This window comes from Mobula hypostoma, chromosome 8, assembly GCF_963921235.1.
Source record: "Mobula hypostoma chromosome 8, sMobHyp1.1, whole genome shotgun sequence".
Classification (NCBI taxonomy): Eukaryota; Metazoa; Chordata; class Chondrichthyes; order Myliobatiformes; family Myliobatidae; genus Mobula; species Mobula hypostoma.
The window spans coordinates 90,846,837-90,870,767 of record NC_086104.1 but is presented as its reverse complement, the minus strand read 5'-3'; the positions used below and the strand labels follow the sequence as shown (position 1 = coordinate 90,870,767).

At 41.1% G+C, this 23,931-nt stretch overlaps 1 protein-coding gene across 1 annotated transcript in view; it reads left to right on the top strand.

Annotated features, from left to right (window-relative positions):
* Positions 1-23,931, top strand: part of adgb (androglobin) — a 223,374-nt gene that overhangs the window by 139,634 nt on the left and 59,809 nt on the right. The window contains exons 22-29 of the mRNA XM_063057274.1: positions 1,014-1,152; positions 3,831-3,947; positions 11,168-11,261; positions 18,474-18,608; positions 19,894-20,047; positions 20,190-20,377; positions 21,329-21,513; positions 23,340-23,527. Of these exons, the coding sequence (XP_062913344.1) occupies positions 1,014-1,152; positions 3,831-3,947; positions 11,168-11,261; positions 18,474-18,608; positions 19,894-20,047; positions 20,190-20,377; positions 21,329-21,513; positions 23,340-23,527 (1,200 nt within the window). The remainder of the gene's footprint in view (positions 1-1,013; positions 1,153-3,830; positions 3,948-11,167; positions 11,262-18,473; positions 18,609-19,893; positions 20,048-20,189; positions 20,378-21,328; positions 21,514-23,339; positions 23,528-23,931) is intronic.

The following is a 23,931-nucleotide window of genomic DNA, read 5'->3' as shown; positions in this document are numbered from 1 at the left end:
GAACAGCTGGATGACTAGACTCTAGAACAGCTTCTTCCCCAGTGTTATCAAACTTTTAAACCAGTCACCCCTCTGACATTCCCTTCCTGGCAGTGCTACCACATTATTGGACTATTAGTTCTACATTTCTCAGTTACTCCATTATTGACACTTTAACACTACTTTTTGCACGACTTCAGATTGCACCTCTACCTTCGCACCATACTACTCTTTTGCACTCTTCACTATATTTATTGTTGTATTTATTGTTAGCATGTGTACTGCTTATTTGTGTTAAATTCACATGGCCAAGGAAATTCATTGTCTCTGGACAGCCATATTTACAAAGTGGGGTCGTGCAACTCAAAAATGATTACAATCATATTCCATTCCCACAATATCTGACTTTCATTGATGTGGGAATAAGGTACATGCTACAGTGCTTATTAAAAGCATTCACCCCCTTGATAGTTTTCAATGTTGTTTTACCACATTGTGAATTTAATTTGACTTTTTTGACACTGATCAACAGAAAAAACTCTTTTGTGTCAGTCTGAAAACAGAACACTACAAAGTGATCTAAATTGATTACAAATATAAAACACAAAGTAATTGATTGCATAAGTATTCACCCTCTTCAAGTCAGTATTTAGTAGATGCATGATCCCACTTTGTAAATATAGCTGTCCAGCTACAGGTTAACTTAATATTATATACACCAGTGTGCAATGAATTTCCTTGGTGGTGTGAATTTAACACAAATAAGCAGTATACATGTTAATAATAAATACAACAATAAATATAATGAAGAGTGCAAAAGAGTAGGTAGTGTGGTACAAAGGTAGCGGTGGAGTCTGAAGTCGTGCAAAAGTAGATGCAACTTTGGCAGCAATTACAACCTTGAGCCTAATAACCCTGTCAATATTTAGACATGAAGCAAGATACCAATGAATTGACACTACATGATTCATTTTGAATAACAGTATCTATTTTGGTGCCTGTCCTCATTACAAATTTGCTATTTTTTCTGGTAGGCCTTCAAGGATGCATTTTACGTCACCCTACAGCAGGCTATGAGTGCTTCTCTCAGTCTTGTGGAGGAGATTGCTTTTAGAGCCCTCTTGCTTGATTTTTCACCAAAAGAAATGCTGAGAAAAAGGAAATCTCATACAGGTAAGTGAATAAATTGAGGTTGACATGTGGCCTCAGCTGTTGGAGAGATTATGGCTTTCCAATCTGCATTGATGCAAATTGAAGAAAATCTACTTTTGGTACTCTGTTTAAGTACACAGAGTCATTGGCAAAATGAAAAACTGACAGTGTCCAGCATTTTGAGGTACCTCCATCCAATTCAAATCTTGAGACTATTTTGACATTTTGCTCAGCAGAAGATGCTGAATTTCTGATTTCAATAATGCAGCCATTGTACTAACACTAAAATGCTCAATATTATATAAGCAATGTTCCTATGTACAATAGGCTTCTCATCAAAATTTCGGCATGAAACATCATGTTTGCAAGTCTTCCATAAAAGGTATTGATAATATTGTAACTGGATTTGTTCAACAACATTCCCAGATTAGGTGTACATTGGCTGAAGAGTCAGTTTCACAGACAAGTGCAGGTATTAGCAATCTTCCTCTAGTGTAGAGGAAACCTCTTCCCATATGATTCTTTTTCTCCAAATATCTCAAGGATCAAATTAAACAATTCATGCTCCCTTTATTAATATTAGTTGGAACAGCCAAATTCCCTTCAAGGAACCATGTGCTTGAAAGGTGCAAACCTTTAAACACATGGACATTGAGTGTTTACATCAAAAGAATTGTTAAATTACAAGAAAGCTGTTTATCATATAATTGGGACAAGAATTCCCATTAAAACTGTCTTGCAGTTATGTTCTGTGCAGTTTATCATGGTCTGAAATGGCCAGAGTACGATGACGCCATGAATTGGTAAAATTGATTTATTTACACTTCAGTGCAAGCCTGTATGCTTGTTTTACTGGTCATAACCTGTGTCATCCAATCAGAAAATATTCCAATGTTGATGCAAATTTTATCTTAACTTAAAAACATGGGACTTAGGCACACATTAATTTTAAAAACGTTCGGTGACTCAGATTACCATTAGCCCTGGTACTGAGTGTGCCAGAAAGAGACAGTGGATTAAAAAGATTTGCAACTATGCAGGGAGGGTCCTTTGCGACCTCAGAACACTTTCAGATACTTCTGTGGATTTTGGCTTCCCAAAAGGCAATATATTGATAATGTAAAAATGTATTTCTCTTTATCAGAGAGCAGTCTGATAATTTAGAAAGAGTGGAGTGGAGTGGAGTATTGATGACTCAGACTACAATGTCATCAGTGTCCATGTAGAGACTGAAGCTGCATTTAATCCATTATACTGCCAAGGAGCAGCATATGAATGAGACAAAAGTGCCAAAGATAAATCTCTCTGCAATGCCAGAGATAAGAATTTGTGAGTATAGAAAGAGGAGTTTTTGGAGGTGATTCTCCAGCAACATCAGGAAAGTTGAGAATGGGAACCAACGAAGTATGATCCCAAACACTAGAGATTCTGCAGATGCTGGAAATCCAGAGCAACAAACACCAAATTCTGGAGGAACTCAGCAAATCAGGCAACATTTATGGAGATGAATTAACAGTCAATATCTCTGGCCGAGACCCTGAGTAAGGACTGGGAAGGAAGGGAGAAGAAGACAGAGTAAGAAACTAAGGAGAGGGGAAGGAGTATAAGTTGGCACATGATAAATGAAGCCAGATGAGGGGGAGGGTGGATGGGTGAAGGAGGATGGATGAAGTGAGAAACCAGGAGGAGATTGGTGGAAAAGGTAAAGGGATGAAGAGGAAGGAATCTTAATAGGGGAGGAGAGTGGACCATGGGAGAAAGGGAAGGAGGAGGGGCACCAGAGGGAGATGATGTGCAGGTGTGAAGAAGAGAAGGGGTAAGAGGTGAACCAGGATAGGGAACTGAAAAAGAGAGAAGAGGGAGGGAGGAGAAATTACTAAAAGCTAGAGGAATCAATATTCATTCCTTCAGGTTGGATGTCACTCAGACAAACGATGAGGTGTTGCTCCTGCAACCTAAGAGTGGACTCATAGTAGCAATATGTCAAAGTGGGAATGGAAAGTATAATTTAAATGAGTGGCCACCAGTAAATCTTGACTATTGTGGCAGACAGTGCAAAGATGCTCAATGAAGCTGTTTGGTCCCATACATTTGGATAATGGAGCTATTGGGAGAGGATTATGTTCAATTTCAGTGACTGGCAAGGTCATGGATGCATCTAACTCTTCTGCCAGGATTCATCCAGGTACAGCTCCTACTTTACTTACCTAGTATTTTCCAGCTTTCAATGCCAATGCTATTACTCAATACCAGTGTTGCAAACTGGGCTTATAACAAATTGCAGCCATTTATTATTGAGCTTAACTGACTTTATTACCTCATCAGCCAAAATTAAACATAGAAGTAACTCAGCTGTGTTGTCACTTTTTGTTTGCACTAATGGTCCACTGATAAGTAGGATCTGGAATTCTGTGCACATTTCCCACACATCCTCTTTTGACCTATATAGAAATCTTATACTTACTTGGCTGCAACCTCCTGATGTGAGCATTATAAATCTTGCTGCCTAAAGGTTTTCAAGATGACTTCGTTTGTGAAAGCTATGTACTGAAGCTAATGATACTGTTGCAAGAGACAGTGAAGTTTGATGACAGCTGTGATGATGTTTTAAAAAAATTAGGCATTTTGCTATGTTCTGTTTATAGAATAGAACTGTAATGTATCATTAATTTCATGTTTTAATAATACTATTTTCAAAGTGCCTGAAAAGTGGCAGAATAGGATCCCAACAAAAGAAGAAGAAAGAGCAATTATTAAACTGCAAGCTTGGTGGAGAAGTAAAAGTGTTCAATTTATTTTCAAGGCAAGAACAGTAGGTAAGAAATTAAGTGATGGATGAATTTAAGTTCTGCTTCAGAGATCAAGTATCTTTTCGCAATATATAATTTTGTGGAAAAACATTAAGTTGATTTTAATTCCATCACGTAATATGGGATTCATCCAGCTAATATGGTCTGATGTCCTCTACTCCTATCTCTTGCCCGAGTATAGACTAGGCAGGTCAACCAGATCAGGCTGCATCTGTAGCTCTGTAGGACACAGGGTGCTTCTACTCAATGATAAAAAGCATGCATTCTGATCTACTGAGTCATTTTGGCATTTTCTGCTTCTCTTTTTGATTTCCAGCAGCTGTAGATTCTTCCATTTTTACTTACAGAATAGTAAAGTTCATTTTGACTTGTCTCAGTTTGCAGCACCTTAGCTCAATTAGGATCTTAAAACAAGCATCTAAACTTCAAAGAAACTTCCTTCTGAGAATGTGAGCAGTATTTATTGCCCATCTTTATTTGTAATGTGTGTTATGCATCAACCATCAACCTTAAAGATATAGGAACATGACAATAGAAAATAGGAGCAGGACTAAGTCATTCGACAATGCTTTATCATTCAGTATGATTGTACCTCAGGCCTCATTTCCTCATCTGTGCCAGTTCCCCATCATCCTCAATTGCCAGACTTTTCAAAAGTTTATCCAGCCTCCATGACCCTCTGAGTTAAGAAATTGCAGAGATTCACCACTCTCTGCGAGAAGAAGTTGGAATTTTAAATGACCACCCTGATCATATAACTATGTCCCATCAAGTAAGATTCTCCCACCATTGGAAACATTTGATATTTTTTCTGTGTGATCCCAAGGATCTTATAAGTTTTAATAAGATCACCCTCATTTTTCTGAACTCCGAAGAACATAAAGCTAATTCCTCAGCTGCTCTTGATAGGATAACTGACTCTTCCCAGGTATTACCTTGGTCTGCCTCCAAAGTATATCCTTTCATGTGTTGGACTCCAGGTGTGGCTTCAGCAGGACCCCTTACAATGGTAATAATATTTTCCTTTTTCCAAGTTCCAGCCCTCTTACAATAAAAGTCAATAATCTGTTTGCCTTTCGTACAAATTACTGCACCTATTTGCTAACTTTTTCTGATTCTTGTACAAGAACACTTAAATCCTTATGTACTTCATTTACCTGTGATTTTTTTTTTAATTCCACTCCTTCCAAAAGGTCACTTCTTCCAAATCTGCAGGTGACATAAATGTTGGAAATATCCTTAACTGTGAGGAGGATATTAATTGACTTCCAGGAGGATCCAAGCAAACTAATAGGAAGAGCACAAACACGAGGAAATCTGCAGATGCTGGAATTTCAAGCAACACGCAGAAAAGTTGCTGGTGAATGCAGCAGGCCAGGCAGCATCTCTAGGAAGAGGTACAGTCGACTGCTTTCGGGCTGAGACCCTTCGTCAGGACTAACTGAAAGAAGAGCTAGTAAGAGATTTGAAAGTGGGAGGGGGAGGGGGAGATCTGAAGTGATAGGAGAAGACAGGAGGGGGAGGGATGGAGCCAAGAGCTGGACAGTTGATTGGCAAAAGGGATATGAGAGGATCATGAGACAAGAGGCCTAGGGAGAAAGAAAAGGGGGAGGGGGGAAAACCCAGAGGATGGGCAAGAGGTATAGTGAGAGGGACAGAGGGAGAAAAAGGAGAGAGAGAGAAAAAGAATGTGTGTATATAAATAAATAAATAATGGATGGGGTACGTGGGGCATTAGCGTAGGTTAGAGAAGTCAATGTTCATGCCATCAGGTTGGAGGCTACCCAGACGGAATATAAGGTGTTGTTCCTCCAACCTAAGTGTGGCTTCATCTTTACGGTAGAGGAGGTCGTGGATAGTCATATCAGAATGGGAATGGGATGTGGAATTAAAATGTGTGGCCACTGGGAGATCTTGCTTTCTCTGGCGGACAGAGCATAGGTGTTCAGCGAAACGATCTCCCAGTCTGCGTCGGGTCACGCCAATATATAGAAGGCCACATCGGGAGCCCCGGACGCAGTATATCACCCCAGCCGACTCACAGGTGAAGTGTTGCCTCACCTGGAAGGACTGTCTGGGGCCCTAAATGTTAGTGAGGGAGGAAATGTAAGGGCATGTGTAGCACTTGTTCCGCATACAAGGATAAGTGCCAGGAGGGAGATCGGTGGGGAGGGGTGGGGGGGACGAATGGACAAGGGAGTCGCGTAGGGAGTGATCCCTGCAGAAAGCGGGGGGGGAGGGAAAGATGTGCTTCGTGGTGGGATCCCGTTGGAGGTGGCGAAAATTACGGAGAATTATATGTTGGAACTGGAGGTTGGTAGGGTGGTAGGTGAGGACAAGGGGAACCCTATTCCTAGTGGGGTGGTGGGAGGATGGGGTGAGAGCAGATGTGCGTGAAATTGGGGGAGATGCGTTTGAGAGCAGAATCCATGGTGGAGGAAGGAAAGCCCCTTTCTTTAAAAAAGGAGGACATCACCTTCGTCCTGGAATGAAAAGCCTCATCCTGAGAGTAGACGCGGCGGAGACGGAGGAATTGTGAGAAGGAGATGGCATTTTTGCAAGAGGCAGAGTCGGCTGGGGTGATATACTGTGTCCGTTGCTCCCAATGTGGCCTTCTGTATATTGGCAAGACCCGACGCAGACTGGAAGATCATTTTGCTGAACACCTACGCTCTGTCCGCCAGAGAAAGTAGGATCTCCCAGTGGCCACACATTTTAATTCCACATCCCATTCCCATTCTGATATGTCTATCCACGGCCTCCTCTATTGTAAAGATAAAGCCACACTCAGGTTGGAGGAACATCACCTTATATTCCGTCTGGGTAGCCTCCAACCTGATGGCGTGAACATTGACTTCTCAAACTTCCGCTAATGCCCCACCTCCCCCTCGTACCCCATCCGTTATTTATTTATATACACACGTTCTTTTTCTCTCTGTCCTTTTTCTCCCTCTGTCCCCCTCGCTATACCTCTTGCCCATCCTTTGGTTCCCCCCTCCCCCTTTTCTTTCTCCCTAGGCCTCCTGTCCCATGATCCTCTCATATCCCTTTTGCCAATCAACTGTCCAGCTCTTGGCTCCATCCCTCCCCGTCCTGTCTTCTCCTATCACTTCTGATCTCCCCCTCTCCCTCCCACTTTCAAATCTCTTAATAGGTCTTCTTTCAGTTAGTCCTGACGAAGGGTCTCGGCCCAAAACATCAACTGTACCTCTTCCTAGAGATGCTGCCTGGCCTGCTGCATTCACCAGCAACTTTTCTGTGTGTTTAATGGAAAGAGCAAATGACTTTTGGGAGTAGTAGAGGAGCAGATTTAATTGTAATGTTCATAAAGGAGCAGGGTAATTGTCTAAAAGGAAAGAACTTATAGGATTATGGGTGAGCTCAGAGAATTGGAATAAATGGATTGCTGTTACATTGAGCTAGTGGGTAGCCTGTATCCATGCATAACCATTATGCCAAACTTTGATGAAAGGCAACAGTGAAAAATGCAAAGTTTTACATATTGACAAGAAGAATGAGGTGAGACAACATAAAATTAGTAAACACAGAATAACTTGCAGATGCTGTGGTCAAAGCAACAGCATCCGGTGCTCCCGGTGCGGCCTCCGCTACATCGGTGAAACCCGACGTAGATTGGGGGACCGCTACGTCTAGCACCTCCGCTCCGTCGGCCAAAACAGACAGGATCTCCCAGTAGCCATCCACTTCAACTTTGCTTCCCAATCCCATTCAGATAAGTCCGTACATGGCCTCCTCTACTGCCATGATGAGGCTAAACTCAGGTTGGAGGAGCAACACCTCATATACCGTCTAGGTAGTCTCCAGCCCCTTGGTATGAACATAGAATTCTCCAACTTCCCGTAATTCCCTCCCCCTCCCTTCCCCTATCCCTATGTCACTCTGCCCCCTCCCCCAGCTGCCTATCACCTCCCTCATGGTTCCGCCTCCTTCTACTACCCATTGTGTTTTCCCCTATTCTTTCTTCACCTTTCCTGCCTATCACCTCCCTGCCTCCCCTCCCCCACCCCTTTATCTTTCCCCTTACTGGTTTTTCACCTGGAACCTACCAGCCTTCTCCTTCCCACCCTCCCCCAACCTTCTTTATAGGGCCTCTGCCCCTTCTCTCTACAGTCCTGACGAAGGGTTCCAACCCGAAACGTTGACTGACCTTTTCCACAGATGCTGCCCGACCTGCTGAGTTCCTCCAGTGTATTGTGGGTGAAACATAAAATTAGAATGCTGAATTCTAAAGGAGCACTGGGACAAAGGGATCTAAGGTACCCTATACAGTATATGATAAGTAATAGGAAGGTTGATAAATTCTTGAAGAACATAGGGCCCCAGTTTTGTAAAGATTCTTCATAGCTTCCTTGCTCTTGTACCCATGCCCCTATTTGGTGAATGACTGAGCAGACTGAAGCTTGTCCTTGTTTAGTATGTTAGTGCAGCAATACTTCAGTATGACACTGAGGTATCAGCATAGATTCTACACAAGATATAGGAGCAGGAGTAGGCCATCCGGCCCCTCGAGCCTGCCCCGCCATTCAATAAGATCATGGCTGATCTGTCCGTAAACTCAGCTCCATCTACCTGCCTTTTCCCCATAACCCTTAATTCCCTTACTATGTAAAAACCTATCTAACTGTTTCTTAAATATATTTAGTGAAGAAGCCTCAACTGCTTCCCTGGGCAGAGAATTCCACAGATTCACCACTCTCTGGGAAAAACAGTTTCTCCTCATCTCCGTCCTAAATCTTCTCCCCTGAATCTTGAGGCAATGTCCCCTAGTTCTATCTTTCTTACTTCTATCTTATCTATCCCTTTCAAAATTTTGTATGTTTCTATAAGATTCCCTCTCATTCTTCTGAACTCCAGAGAGTATAGTCCCAGGCGACTCAATCACTCCTCATAGCTTAACCCCTTCATCCCTGGAATCAACCTGGTGAACCTCCGCTGCACTCCGTCCAAAGCCAGTATATCCTTCCTTAAGTATGACCAGAACTGCACACAGTACTCCAGGTGCGGCCTCACCAGTACCCTGTATAGTTGCAGCATGACCTCCCTGCTCTTGAATTCAATCCCTCTAGTAATGAAGGCCAACATTCCATTTGCCTTCTTAATAGCCTGTTGTACCTGCAAGCCAACCTTTTGCGATTCATGCACAAGCACTCCCAAGTCCCTCTGCACAACAGCATGCTGCAAACTTTCACCATTTAAATAATAATCTGCTTTTCTACTATTCCTTCGAAAGTGGATGATCTCACATTTACCAAAGTTGTATTCCATCTGCCAGACCTTGGCCCACTCATTTAACCTATCTATATCCCTCTGCGGACTCTCCACATCCTCTGTACAATTTGCTTTTCCACTTAGTTTAGTGTCATCAGCAAATTTTGCTACACTACACTCAGTCCCCTCTTCCAAATCATCAATGTAAATGGTAAACAGCTGATGGCCCAGCACCGACCCCTGCAGCACCCCACTCACCACTGACTGCCAACCGGAGAAACACTTATTTCTAGTATTGGTAGATCTCAAGCTGAACCTGAACCCATATCTAAAATGCTGGAGGAACTCAGCAGGCTAGGCAGCATCTACAGGAAAGAGTACAGTTGACATTTCGGGCTGAGACCCTTCATCAGGACTAGGGTCTTGGCCTGAAACATCGAATGTAGTCTCTTCCATCACTGCTTCCTGGGCTGCTGATTTCCTCTTGCATTTTGTGTGTGTTGCTTGGATTTCCAGCATCTGCAGATTTAGATTATGAAGACATGTAGTCCTCTTTTATTGTCATTTAGTAATGCATGCATTAAGAAATGAAACATTATTTCCTCTGGTGTGATATCACAAAACACAGGAGAGACCAAGACTGAAAAAACTAACAAAACCACATAATTATAACATATGGTTACAAACAGTGTAACAATGCCATAACTTGATGAAGAAGTCCATGAGCACAGTAAAAGTTCAAAGTTTCTCAAATGACCCACATCTCACGCAGACGGGAGAACGAAGAAAAACTCTCCCTGCCATGCCGACCACAATCTGACTCTGAGTCATCCGAAAACTTCGAGCTCTGATCAGTTCTCCGACATCGAGTGCTGAGCGCCATCTCTGTCTGAACGGTTCGACCTCTTTCTCGGTCCCCAAAAGCAGGCAAGGCCGGGGATTTTGAGGCCTACCCTCCGAAAGATTCCTGACCACACAGTAATGACAGCAGGGAACGGGTGTTTCAGAAATTTCTCCAGATGTTCCCCTGTGCTTTCACATCCATTCTCCATCAAATCAGAATTGTCCATGGCCCCTATTTAACAGATACGATATCATTTTTCACCGGAGGGCTACGCACATGCAGGCACGCCGCCATCTTCTCCTCCCGCCTTCTTTTTCTCTTGTTTGTGACTGAACCCACATCTTCTTACTGAGAGGCTACAGTGCTACCAGCTGAACATAGCCTTATACAGTGGGAAGTCTTATGAGCCCTGATAATTATATGTTCTTAGTTCTGTGATTGTCTTCTTTATAAATCAGAGATCAGAACAGTAGACAATAATTCAAATATGGCCTAGGATTAAAATTATGTTTAGTATTACTTGTTTGGGTTTCATTTCTGCCTCTTTAGAAATGAACCTCCCTGTTTAGTTTGTTTTTAACAGTATTCCATACCAAGTATTCCACATTATTCAGTCCACTCATCCCAAATGATTCTTGCGAATATTAGTCCCTTCCCCTGAAGTGTTACTTGGGAACAGCTTCTTTCCAACTGTGATAAGACTGCTGAATGACTCCTGACCCGGACCTGGGCCTTACCCTCCAAATATCCAGACCTGCATCTCGGTTTTTTTGCAATACCTTACTTTCCATTTTTCTATTTTCTATTTATGATTTATAATTTAAATTTTTAATATTTACTGTTGATTTGTAATCCAGGGAGCAGGAAGTGCAGAATCAAATATCGCTAAGATGATTGTACATTCTAGTATCAATTGTTTGGCGACAATAAAGTATAAAGTATACTTTAAATGATTTCTGATTATATACCACTAATTCCCTTTGTTTCTTTACCCTATTTAGACTTTCTATGCTCAAGTAGAGTGTGCCTTTTTATTCTGAAGACTAAAATATAAGATAACACTTCTCAATATTGGAACTAATTTAAAATTAGTTGATCATTCATAAAGTTTATTAGTAACTCCTAAGACACATATTCTTTTGTACTAATACAGGGACAGAAGAAAATGAATATATCCAAGATATCCTGGATCAGTTTCGCTCTCTTCTAGAGTCAAACACAGAGGAAAATGGCTTATATTTGCTCAGGTATAATGCACTGAATATCAGTGAATCCCATGCATAGGTTTTCAAAGGTAATGTTTCATAAAATATTTCTTTAAATTGCTCATCAATATTTTCTACCATATCATATCCCTGAAGTAAAATTATTGGAACTATCACTTACACTAATTAAAAGCTACTTTGTTTCACAAAATAATAAATGAGAAAATTAAAATACAAGCCCAGAAAATAAGGTCCTAGCATTACCTCTCCAGTTAATTTAATAGCAGTGTTTCATTCACATAGGTTTGCTTTCATTTCCTGGCTGCAAACAATCAGGCTGGCTAACTGCTTCATAGAAAAGAAACAGCCCCTTTAGCTCACAGCATCTAAGCTGTCAATTATCTACATCCATAGTAATCTCATTTACTTGCATTAATCCTTTATTCCTATATGCCATGCTTATTCAAGTACCTGATACCGCTTAAATCTTGTTATTGTTCCTAACCCCCACCACCTCCTCTGGCAGCCTGTTCTGGATACCAGGTATTCTTTGTGTGAAAAATTCTCTTTCTCACCCTAAACCTATGGCACAACTAACATGGCAAACGGACTCTGGCTATCTATCCTCCCTATGCCTCTCATCATGAGAAACAGACACAGCCTATCAAATAACTTGAGCCTGCAATCCAGGCAACATCCTTGTGAATCATTTCTACCTTCTTTCTAGCATAATTGCACCTTTCCTATAGCAGAATTGTGTGATTTTCTACAATTGTAATCTATTATTTTGTGTAACTGTAACATAGCATCCCAATTCTCACATTTAATACCTTAACTAATGAAGGCAAGAATGCCCAGTACTTTCTTCACCATCTTCCTAACTGTGTCGCCCCTTTTAGGAAATAATATACTTGTCCTTCAAGATCTCTCTGTTCAACAACACTCCCCAGGACCCCAGTGATGTGGTCCTGAGGTTATAGAGCTTCCATGCTTTTGACTTCCAAGTACTAGCATTTTCTGGTTTAAGAGTTGCTGTTAACTAAGAGTTACCTTGACAGTTTGTAGCAGTTAATTTTGTTCATTAGTATTAGACAAGACAGATTTACAGGTTTACAGAGGGAATTCTAATGGTGCAAGCTGTGTTGCCCAATGTAATGTTTAACTTGTTGAGGATTGTTGAGGCTGACATAATCTACATAATAATCTATCAATCACCTTATATCTGTTAGTAGAAAAATTTAGGGGAGTCATGAGTGACACAGTCACTGCAGGATACTGTCAGATCCTGATGCTTTTGCGATCCAAAGGTTCTTCGGAAGTTAAGAATAAGGCATAATACTTGCTGCTTGCAATTGTTTCATTAAGTGTTACAGGAGCAAAGAATAGAGAGGAAGGAGCATCCCGAGAGACAAAGAGAAAAGAAAGAAAGAGGCAGGAGCAGAAGACCAGTCTAGAAAGTAGTATGTTCTCCTCATACCAGACTACTGATAACAGAAATTCCATTGATAACATTAACCAACCAAATAGCCAGATTCAAGTAAAGTGACACCCACCACTGAAACCAAGAAGTTTGCAAAATAATACAGAGGCAACTCTAATTACAAAAAAACTCACTGAACAATTATGTGTGTATAGATGATTGTACAAAAATACAAACAAGCATAAGAAGTTAAACTACAAGAAAAATAACAATTCTACACCACAATCCAACAATACCTCCCCTGCCCCCCAGCCTCTGAATGCCTCTTTTGGCTATAGTATTTACAAGGCTGATCCAGTTACAGTACGAGTCAATAGTGACTACAACATCACCACCACAACTTCCAGGATGTTGATTGAAATTTTATGATGATAATTCCAATGAATGACAAAGATTGGTGGTTAGGTAGCATCTCTAGTTAGAAATGATAATTGTATTTCACAGATGTCAAATCCATTATCTGTCCAAACCTAAAAGTTGACAAGGTCATGCTATAGGCAGGCATAAACTTGCTTTGGAACTGCAAGTGGAATTGAATCACCAGCAAACATCCTCTACTGAAAGGAAATAACTGCAGGTATTTAGGTCTAGAGCACTGATCTATGAATCTCCTGCAGCTGCATTTCACCAGGCTGTGATTAGATTTTACATCATTCTTCTTCTGCCTTTCTTCTCAAGAAAACAAAGGAAATGATTTTCATGCTGTCTATTGATGCCTGCTGAACTGGTTTTGGCATGTTTTCTCTAAGATCTTTTGTCAATAGTATTTGTTCTACACAGGCACATTGTAAGTATCATTACAATCAGATCTCATTTGCTTCTCACCTTTGAATGGAATGTCTGCTCCTTGTTCTTCCTGGGAGCTAAAGAATTTCAAACAAACTATTTCTCCTTATTCTGTCGGATAATATTAGAAAATCTTTTATCACCTTCTCTCTCACTATTAAGAACATAAGAAGATGGAGCAAAAACAGGTCATTTGGTCCATTGATCTGGTCTCCATTCCACCTATCTGCTTTTCCCCCATAACCCTTAATACCCCTGCAATGCAAAAATCTATCTAACTATGTCTTAAATATATTTAATGAGATAACTCCACTGCTTCCCTGGGCTGAATACCATAGATTCACGACTCTCTGGGAAAACCAGTTCCACTTCATCTCCATCCTAAATCAATTCCCCTGAATCTTGAGGGTATGTTCCCTAGTTCTCTTCTCACTTGCCAGTGGAAATAACTTTTCGTGCCTCTATCTTATCTATCATTTTCATAATTGTATATGTTTCTATAAGATCACCTCTCATTCTTTTGAATTCTGGCAAATATAGTCCTAGTTGACGCAATCTCTCCTCATAGGTTAACCCATTCATCTCCAGAATCAACCTCGTGAACTTCCTCTGTACCGCTTCTAAAGCCAGAATGTCTTTACTCAAGTAAGGAGACCAGAACTGCACACAGTACTCCAGATATGGTCTCACCAGTACTCTGTACAGTTGCAGAATTAACTCCCTGCTCTTAGATTCAATTCCTCTAGAAATGAAGGCCAACATTCCAATTGCCTTCTTTATAGCCTATTACACCTGCAAACCAACTTCTTGCGATAAATGCACAAGTGTTGCCAAGTCCCTCTCACACAAAAGCATGCGGTAATCTTTCACCATTTGTATAATAACCTAATTTTCTATTGTATATGGCAGTATGGTAGCTTAGCAGTTAGCACAATGGTTTTACCATGCCTGCTGACTGGGTCTTAATCCTGCCAAAGGGTCTTGGCATGAAAGTCCAACTCTACTTTTTCTCATAGATGCTGCCTGGCCTGCTGAGTTTTGCGTGTGTTGCTTGGATTTCCAGCATCTGCAATTTTTATCTTGTTTGGGGTCTTAATCGACTGGGTTTTGATTCGCACTACTGTCTGTAAGGAGTTTGTACGTTCTCCATCTGAGTGTGGATTTCCTCCAGGTCCTCCAGTTTCTCCCACATTCCAAAAACCCTACATTAGGATTAGTGAGTTGTAGGCATGCTGTGTTGGCAATGGAAGTGCAGTGACACTCACAAAGAAGAAACATACAAATTAGCCAGAAAAAGCGGCACACCTGAGGACTGGGAGAAATTCAGAGTCCAGCAGAGGAGGACAAAGGGCTTAATTAGGAAAGGGAAAAAAGATTATGAGGGAAAGCTGGCAGGGAACTTAAAAACTGACTATAAAAGCTTTTATAGATATGTGAAAAGAAAAAGATTGGTTAAGACAAATGTAGGTCCCTTACAGTCAGAAACAGGTGAATTGATCATGGGGAACAAGGAGATGGCAGACCAATTGAATAACTACTTTGGTTCTATCTTCACTAAGGAGGACATAAATAATCTTCTGGAAATAGAAGGGGACAGAGGGTCTAGTGAGATGGAGGAACTGAGGGAAATACATGTTAGTAAGGAAGTGGTGTTAGGTAAATTGAAGGGATTGAAGGCAGATAAATCCCCAGGGCCAGATGGTCTGCATCCCAGAGTACTTAAGGAAGTAGCCCAAGAAATAGTGGATGCATTAGTAATAATTTTTCAAAACTCTTTAGATTCTGGATTAGTTCCTGGGGATTGGAGGGTGGCTAATGTAACCCCGCTTTTTAAAAAAGGAGGGAAAGAAAAACCGAGGAATTATAGACCGGTAAGCCTGACATCGGTGGTGAGGAAAAAGCTAGACTCAGTTATCAAAGATGTGATAACAGCACATTTGGAAAGCGGTGAAATCATCGGACGAAGTCAGCATGGATTTGTGAAAGGAAAATCATGTCTGACGAATCTCATAGAATTTTTTGAGGATGTAACTAGTAGAGTGGATAGGGGAGAACCAGTGGATGTGGTATATTCGGATTTTCAAAAGGCTTTTGACAAGGTCCCACACAGGAGATTAGTGTGCAAACTTAAAGTACACATTATTGGGGGTAAGGTATTGATGTGGATAGAGAATTGGTTGGCAGACAGGAAGCAAAGAGTGGGAATAAACGGGACCTTTTCAGAATGGCAGGCACTGATGAGTGGGGTACCGCAAGGCTCAGTGCTGGGACCCCAGTTGTTTACAATATATATTAATGATTTAGACGAGGGAATTAAATGCAGCATCTTCAAGTTTGCGGATGACACGAAGCTGGGCGGCAGTGTTAGCTGTGAGGAGGATGCTAAGAGGATGCAGGGTGACTTGGACAGGTTAGGTGAGTGGGCAAATTCATGGCAGATGCAATTTAATGTGGATAAATGTGAGGTTATCCACTTTGGTGGCAAGAACAAGAAAACAGATTATTATCTGAATGGTGGCCGATTAGGAAAAGGGGAGGTGCAACGAGACCTGGGTGTCATTGTACACCAGTCATTGAAAGTGGGCATGCAGATACAGCAGGCCGTGAAAAAGGCGAATGGTATGCTGGCATTCATAGCAAGAGGATTCGAGTACAGGAGCGGGGATGTACTACTGCAGTAGTACAAGGCCTTGGTGAGACCACACCTGGAGTATTGTGTGCAGCTTTGGTCCCCTAATCTGAGGAAAGACATTCTTGCCATAGAGGGAGTACAAAGAAGGTTCACCAGATTGATTCCTGGGATGGCAGGACTTTCATATGATGAAAGACTGGATTGGCTAGGCTTATACTCTCTGGAATTTAGAAGATTGAGGGGGGATCTGATTGAAACATATAAAATTCTAAAGGGATTGGACAGGCTAGATGCAGGAAGATTGTTCCCGATGTTGGGGAAGTCCAGAACAAGGGGTCACAGTCTGAGGATAAAGGGGAAGCCTTTTAGGACCGAGATGAGGAAAAACTTCTTCACACAGAGAGTGGTGAATCTGTGGAATTCTCTGCCACAGGAAACAGTTGAGGCCAGTTCATTGGCTGTATTTAAGAGGGAGTTAGATATGGCCCTTGTGGCTAAAGGGATCGGGGGTATGGAGAGAAGGCAGGTGCAGGGTTCTGAGTTGGATGATCAGCCATGATCGTACTGAATGGCGGTGCAGGCTCGAAGGGCCGAATAGCCTACTCCTGCACCTGTTTTCTATGTTTCTATGTTTCCCCAGCATATTGCAAAAATGAATGCACAAACAGCTTAATTCACTGTATGTTTTGATGTTTTGATATACGTGTGACAAATAAAGCTAATTTTAATCTCCTTCCAAAGTGGACAACCTCACATTTACCAATATTGTACTCTATCTGCCAGACCCTTGTCCACTCACTTAATCCATCTATATCTCTCTACATCCTCTACACAATTTGCTTTTCCACTCAATTCAGTGTCATCGGCAAACTTAGGTATGGTACACTCAGTCCCCTCTTCTAAGTAGCTAATGCCTGTCATGAACAGTTGTATATTGGGCCCTCAGCCACTCTGTTCACCAGTGACTGTCAACCAGAGAAACACTCATTAATCCACCTCTCTACCTTCTATTGGTTAACCAGTTTTCTATATATGCTAATACATTACTTCCAACTGCATGCATTCTTATCTTAAGGTAAGTCATTTTTACAGCACTTTATTCCAGCCCCACCCAGAGTTTAAGGATCCTTTCTCTCCTTGTTCTTTGGGAGTCATGATGTTTTAGGAATAGACCGTCTCTAGGTGGACTAGGTACAGTATACAGTTCTGGTCACCACTATACAGAAAGGATGTGGTAGCGACAGAGAAAGTACAGAGATTCGCCAGGATATTGCCTGGAATGGGGGACTTTAGTTTTAAGAAGATTGTTGGGTAGTTTGGACTTGTTCTTTCTGGGACATGGGAGGCCAAGGGGTAACCATATGAAGATTTATAGTTACAAGGAGTATAGAACATTTAGTCAGGATAGCCAGTCAGAATGGTTTTCCCAGGGTAGTGGCATCCAGATCTAGAGGGCATAGGTGTAAAGTGACAGTGGAGAAATTTATAGGAGATCTGAGAGGTATATTTTTCACTGAGAAGGTAGTGAACATCTGGAATGAGCTTCTGGAGGAGGTGGTGGAGGCAAATGCAACTACAATGTTTAAAAGGCATTTGGACCGATATTTGAATTGGAACAATGTAGAAGGATACAGAACTAAAGTGGGCAAATAGAATTAGCATCATGATTGGCATGGAAGAGATGGGCTGAAATGACTTGTATATTTCTATGATTCTACAAAGTGCTGTTGCAGCTGTTTCCTCAGAAAGCTTTGCACTACTCTACTTTCACTGATAGACTGCTGGACTTTGAATGTTGAAGCTTTGGTATTCAAATACTCAAGGCTTGCATTTCCCAGATTTCCTGTCACACAGCTTGCAGTGTACCTCAAAAGAACTGGCAAAATATATCACGCCCATTACTTATGTTTACCTAGAAAGTCAGCCTCTAATTAAATAGATCAAAGAGGAGGCCCAACTAATTTTGAGTAAGATTAATAATGAGTTAAACTTGTCTAAACTTGTCTGAATTAAATGTCCTGAGACAAGTCAGAATGGCACAACAATGATGTGAAATTATCGATCCACCCTAACTTGCCCCTGCTGTCATCTTGTTCATTCTGGATGTATATTTTGCTCTGATAGCTAATGTGAACAAAGATTTGGTCTGTTTATCAATTCCCAAGCTCAAGTGTGTGTTTGGTTCACTGCTCTTCTCATAGTGAGAGCGAAAACATTGCCAGATAAATTAGAGAAGAAATTATCCCAAAGAGTTGTCAGATTTCTGAGAAACATCAAGATCCTTATTATCATCAGCTAGGTGTAAAAGTAAAGCTGTTTTCACATGCACTCATTTGTTTTTGTTTTATTCTTCAAGGTACCTGTTTGACAATAATCCAAAACTGGCAAAATTGTATCGCTTTTATGAAGATGAATCGAGCAGGACTGTATATGCTGACTATACAACCTCGTACAGTGAGCATCCTCCCAACTTCTGGTTTGTGTTATTCAGGTATAAACTGAAACTTGGTTTATCAGTAACTTCATTGAGGTTTTCACTAGTGTTTCTCTTCTTAGGTTTACTCTCCAGTTTCCTGGGTTCTGTGGGGGCTAATGGGGTTAATATGGGAACTGCAGACATTTCACAGATTGGGAAGGAGGTGGTTAGTGTGGTCGGAAAATGCGTTGTTAATGATGTGGTGTGCTCAGATTCAACCTGATTGTTTTCATAAGCATACATATACAGGGGTACACACCCCATAAAAATCAGGTTTTTGCAACAGCAGCACAGTACATTACAGATATGACAAACATAAGTTAACATCAACTTAAATCAACAATCAGCCACTCATGTAGGCCTCCTGTGTTCTCCTGACACATGGAGTGAACATCGGCAGTACCAATCCCGGAATCATCCTTCTCTTTAGCAGTCATGAGCCAGATGCTCCCTCCATTTCTCCAAGGGAATTTTGAACACATCCTTAAATCTGTTTCTTTATTCACCTGTTAATCTCTTCCCACAACAGGGCTCAAAATAGAGTCTTTGTTTCAGGAATCTGGTGTTGGGCCAGACACAGCATAGCTGAGTGAGTGTAACTAGGGCCTCAAGTGCTGGGGGTGTTGGCTTACAAGAGGTAGCCAATGTGGGTTTGGTTATTTTATCCTTGAATTTGGAGTAATCCTGCAAACACAGTGTTAGTGATAAGTTTCCAGTGCCCTGAGGTGCCTGCTGCAGGTAGAACAGGTCTCTGAAGCACATAAAAGGGCAGTAGACCATGAATATTCTACCAGGTCTAAAGTCGTGATCATCAAATACCTTTTAAAAGAATCAAACAAAGGCCCTTCCTGGTGCATTGAAGGTGGTGGTGAATTTCATCAGCAATATCTGCCTTCACTGAGAGTTAGCTCCCAAGATCTGTTAAGGGATCCACTTTTTCCAAAATCTTACCATGAACCATTATTGTTGGAAGGCTGTATGGTGCCACAAGGACCTTGGTCTTGCAGGTGTTAAGTGCATAGCCCATCCTCTTGTACACTTTGGTAAATAAGTTGATGATGTCTTTGAAATCAGTCCCTATGTGTAACTGCAAACATCATCTGTGTACTGCAACTTAACTACTGAGGCTCACTTGTTTTTGGCTCAGGGATGCAGTCACGGTAGCATGAATAGTTTTCTGTTAGCTCTTAGCTCTGCTCCTTTGGGAAGATTGTTGAAGAGTGGTGCCACATTAGGGTATTGATATCCCCTGGTTAAATAACGTGCATTGGCTGTGTAACTGAATCTTGTCTATCTGCAGAGAGGTGTTCCATATGCCAGAGGAAATGTTGCTGGTACCCAAGGTTTACACTACATTACCGGCCTCTGTTCTCCACGTGATCAATAACGACACAGGAGAGGAAATTCCCAGGGTTTTTCAAAAGGTGGCACCATACGTCTATACTAAAAACAAGGTAGAACAAGGAATTCTGAGAGAATTGATCATCAATTTTTGAGGAAATTTGCTTTTCTAAACTTTCTCTTTAGGCTATGAAGATATTTGTCATCACCAAATATGATTGCCTAACACTGTATACTTTTTTATTTTATGAATAGAGCGGCTATACATTCGTGGCTGAAGCTCACTCAGGAGGTTTCACACTCCCCTCTGGTAAATGGAAAATGCGTTTGATTGCCTCCTACCAACCTCTTCCCATCCTGTTAAATGAAACTGTGAACAGCAACTTTACCATGAAAGAAATTAAGTCTTACTACATCCCAAATGACAAAGACCTTATCTTCAGGTAGTCATTAAGAAAGATTTGTTTTATATTTTGACCTTGCAGAAATGCCTGCACTTCTTGAAGATAATTATGAGACAAGTATTCCCAACCTGGCCACTGATAGTGTTCTGTAAGATGAAAATCCAGTGAAATGGGACCACTGATGATTAAGCTGGATTGACAGATCATCAGGTCTAATGTAACAAGCTGAGAATAAACCTGCACTTGGGTATTTTAATAGTACTCATGAATACAACTTAAGGAACATAACTTTCCAGTTTAACTTGTAGTACAAATTGAATGAAATATGAGTTATATTGTTTGGAATTACTTTTGTTTTATTTTAAGCAAAAATCATCTAAAAAATTTAGAAATATGAAAACTTCCCCCCTGACACCACTTCTAATATACTAGAATATGGGTGGCATGTAGCTCAGTGGTTAACATAATACAGGATCAACAACCTGGGTTCAATTCCACCGTTATCTGTAAGAAGTTCTTACCTTCTCCCTCCAGATACACTCATTTGCTCCCACATTCCAAAGATGTATGGGGTAGTAGGTCCTACTCCTCAGCTTTTTTTCTCCAGTCCTGCCAAAGGGCTTCAGACCGAAACGTCAACAGTACTTTTTTCCATAGATGCTGCCTGGCCTGCTGAGTCCCTCCAGCATTTTGTGTGTTGCTCGGATTTCCAGCATCTGCAGATTTTCTTTTGTTTGGGATAGTAGATTAATTAGTCAATATGGGTGTAATTAGGTGGCATGGGTTTGTTGGGCAGGAAGGGGCTGTTACTAAGCTGTATCTCTAAATAAAATAAATAAATGACAAATTGTTAGAAACCGAGGGTCAATACTTGACTACCTGGGACATTCATCATTCAGGAGCTAGGATTATAGCTCCATGTACATAAATTCTGAAAGCAAGATCTATTTTTAAGTTAAGATTTCTGTTTTTCACTGACATGCATTACAGGTTCCAAATTAATGTGAATGCAACCCATTTAACAACTGTCCATGTACAAACCTCCAAGCCAGATGTATACATCAAGTTACAAATCCTAGATCAGGAGAAAGAAGTAGCCAAAGCAACCGGAAAAGGCCAGGCTATCATTCCTTCATTTACATTTTACCAAAGTGTGAGACATTCAACCGTGCAGAGTAAGTGTGCCCAGACTCATCTCTTTTTTATTGCCTTTTCTCTATCTGTTCCATTCCTATCACCTGCCTTTACACTTCCCCATTATTATTTTTATTTATGACCTATAGACAATTGACATAAACAAAAGGAGGTATGGGTATGAGGGATATAGATAGAGTAAATACATCAGGCTTTTTCCACTGAGATTGGATGAGAGAAGAACGAGAGGTTACGGTTAAGGGTGAAATGTAAAATGTTTAAGAGGAAATTTCTTCACTCAGAGGGTGCTGGACGTGTGGAACAAGCTGCCAGCAGAAGTAGTGTTTACATTTAAGAGAAATTTGGATAGTCACCTGGATGGGAGGCGTATGCCAGGACTATGTTCTGGGTGCAGGTCATTGGGACTAGGCAGAATAATAGATCGGAACAGACGAGATGAGGAACAGCCGAGAGGTAATGTTACAGCTATACAGGACCCTGGTCAGACCCCACTTGGAGTACTGTCACCTGGTCACCTCACTACAGGAAGGATGTGGAAACCATAGAAAGGGTGCAGAGGAGATTTACAAGGATGTTGCCTGGATTGGGGAGCATGCCTTATGAAAACAGGTTGAGTGAACTTGGCCTTTTCTCCTTGGAACGACGGAGGATGAGAGGTGACCTGATAGAGGTGTATATGATGACGAAAGGCATTGATCTTGTGGATAGTCAGAGGCTTTTTCCCAGGGCTGAAATGGCTAACACGAGAGGGTACAGTTTTAAGGTGCTTGGAAGTAGGTACAGAGGAGATGTCGGGGTAAGATTTTTTACGCAGAGTCTGGTGATTGCGTGGAATGGGCTGCCGGCAACTGTGGTGGAGGCGGATACAAAAGGGTCTTTTAAGAGACTCCTGGATAGGTACATGGAGCTTAGAAAAATAGAGGGCTATGGGTAGCCTAGGTAATTTCTAAAGTAAGTACATGTTTGGCACAGCTTTGTGGGCCAAAGGGCCTATATTGTGCTGTAGGTTTTCTATGTTTCTATGAGCCGAAGGGCCTGTTTCTGTGCTGTAATGTTCTCTGACCCTGTGACTGGGGACAAGGTTATGCACAGGGAAAACAATAACCCAAGCCTAGACCGTACCTTATAAAACTATCCCTTAAATCCATGTCCAGTGAGCATCTTGGAATCCTGTTATACAGGAGGAAGCAAGGTGGCTTGTTATGCATGTGTTGGCTCTTGTAACAGAATTACTGAATTATATTATCCAGCTAGAACTATGCTCTTGCTCTATCCTTGCAGCCTTGATATATTCATCACATTAAGATTTTCTGTAATTCACTGGCCTTAGCCGATCCATAAGGATTTATTATTTTAATACTAAAGTCTCCCAAGTAATTTCTAAGATCAGTCATTTCCTATCTTTGTTTGACCTATAACAGCTATCCGCGTATATGTAAGAGAAGCAGACCCATTAGACCCACATCAGTAATTTGCCAGATAATAGAATTGATGAATGGGAGTGCAGTTGGATGCTTGGACTTCCAAACCTGCTCCATTTCACCAAGATGTTAAAATCTCTATTCTTGATATTTCCATAGAATATACCTTCTGTAGCAACACTCCTGCCACAGAATTTTAAGTTTGCATATTTTTGCAGAGTCCTAGAATTTTATATCTTGTAATACCTTTGCTGCTTTCTTGAAAACCATCTAACTGATCATAGCCTTTTGCTCTTTCTTCATGGCCTTCAATTTTTCTCTTTTTCATGTACTATTTCCTTTTTCAAAATTACTGCTGAATCTGCAATCATCACTATTATAAAACTGTACAGTGTTGATAATAATTACATCACATTTGGTTTCAGAGTCTTCAGTTAAACAGCCCGATACGCTTGCTGTTCACGGAGGGCCAAAGAAGTCAGGAAGTACTTCAAGCAAAACAGGAAAAGGTTCTTTGAAGTCAGGAAGTGACCGAAAGTCATCTCCTTTAAAAGTTGAAAGAACCTTCAGTCCAACTACATTGATTGAGGAAATGCCAGCTGCTCCAGAAGTGGTAAGCACTGGATTGGGTTAACATTAGTTGTAACTTGCTTTCCCTCTGCATGCTAAGGTTAAAGGATGCAGGGACACCACAGTAGGATTGAACTCAACATGGTTTCCAGAGGCAAAAGGAAAGCCAGAACAATAAACTTCAATAATTTAAAATCCAAACAAAACCGCAGATCTGATTTAAAAATAAAAGATGCCAGAAACGCTCTGCGGGTTAGGCAGCATGTGTGGAAAGAGAAATAGTTAACCTTTCAAATTAATTCTGTTTCTCTTTCCACATTTTCTGTTTTTTTTATTTCAAGATATACTTTATTCAAAACTAAATATATACAATAAACCATTCAATGACTTTCCATCCTTTACATATGTTTCCATTATAGTCAGTGCATATCGGTATTTCTCCCCGCC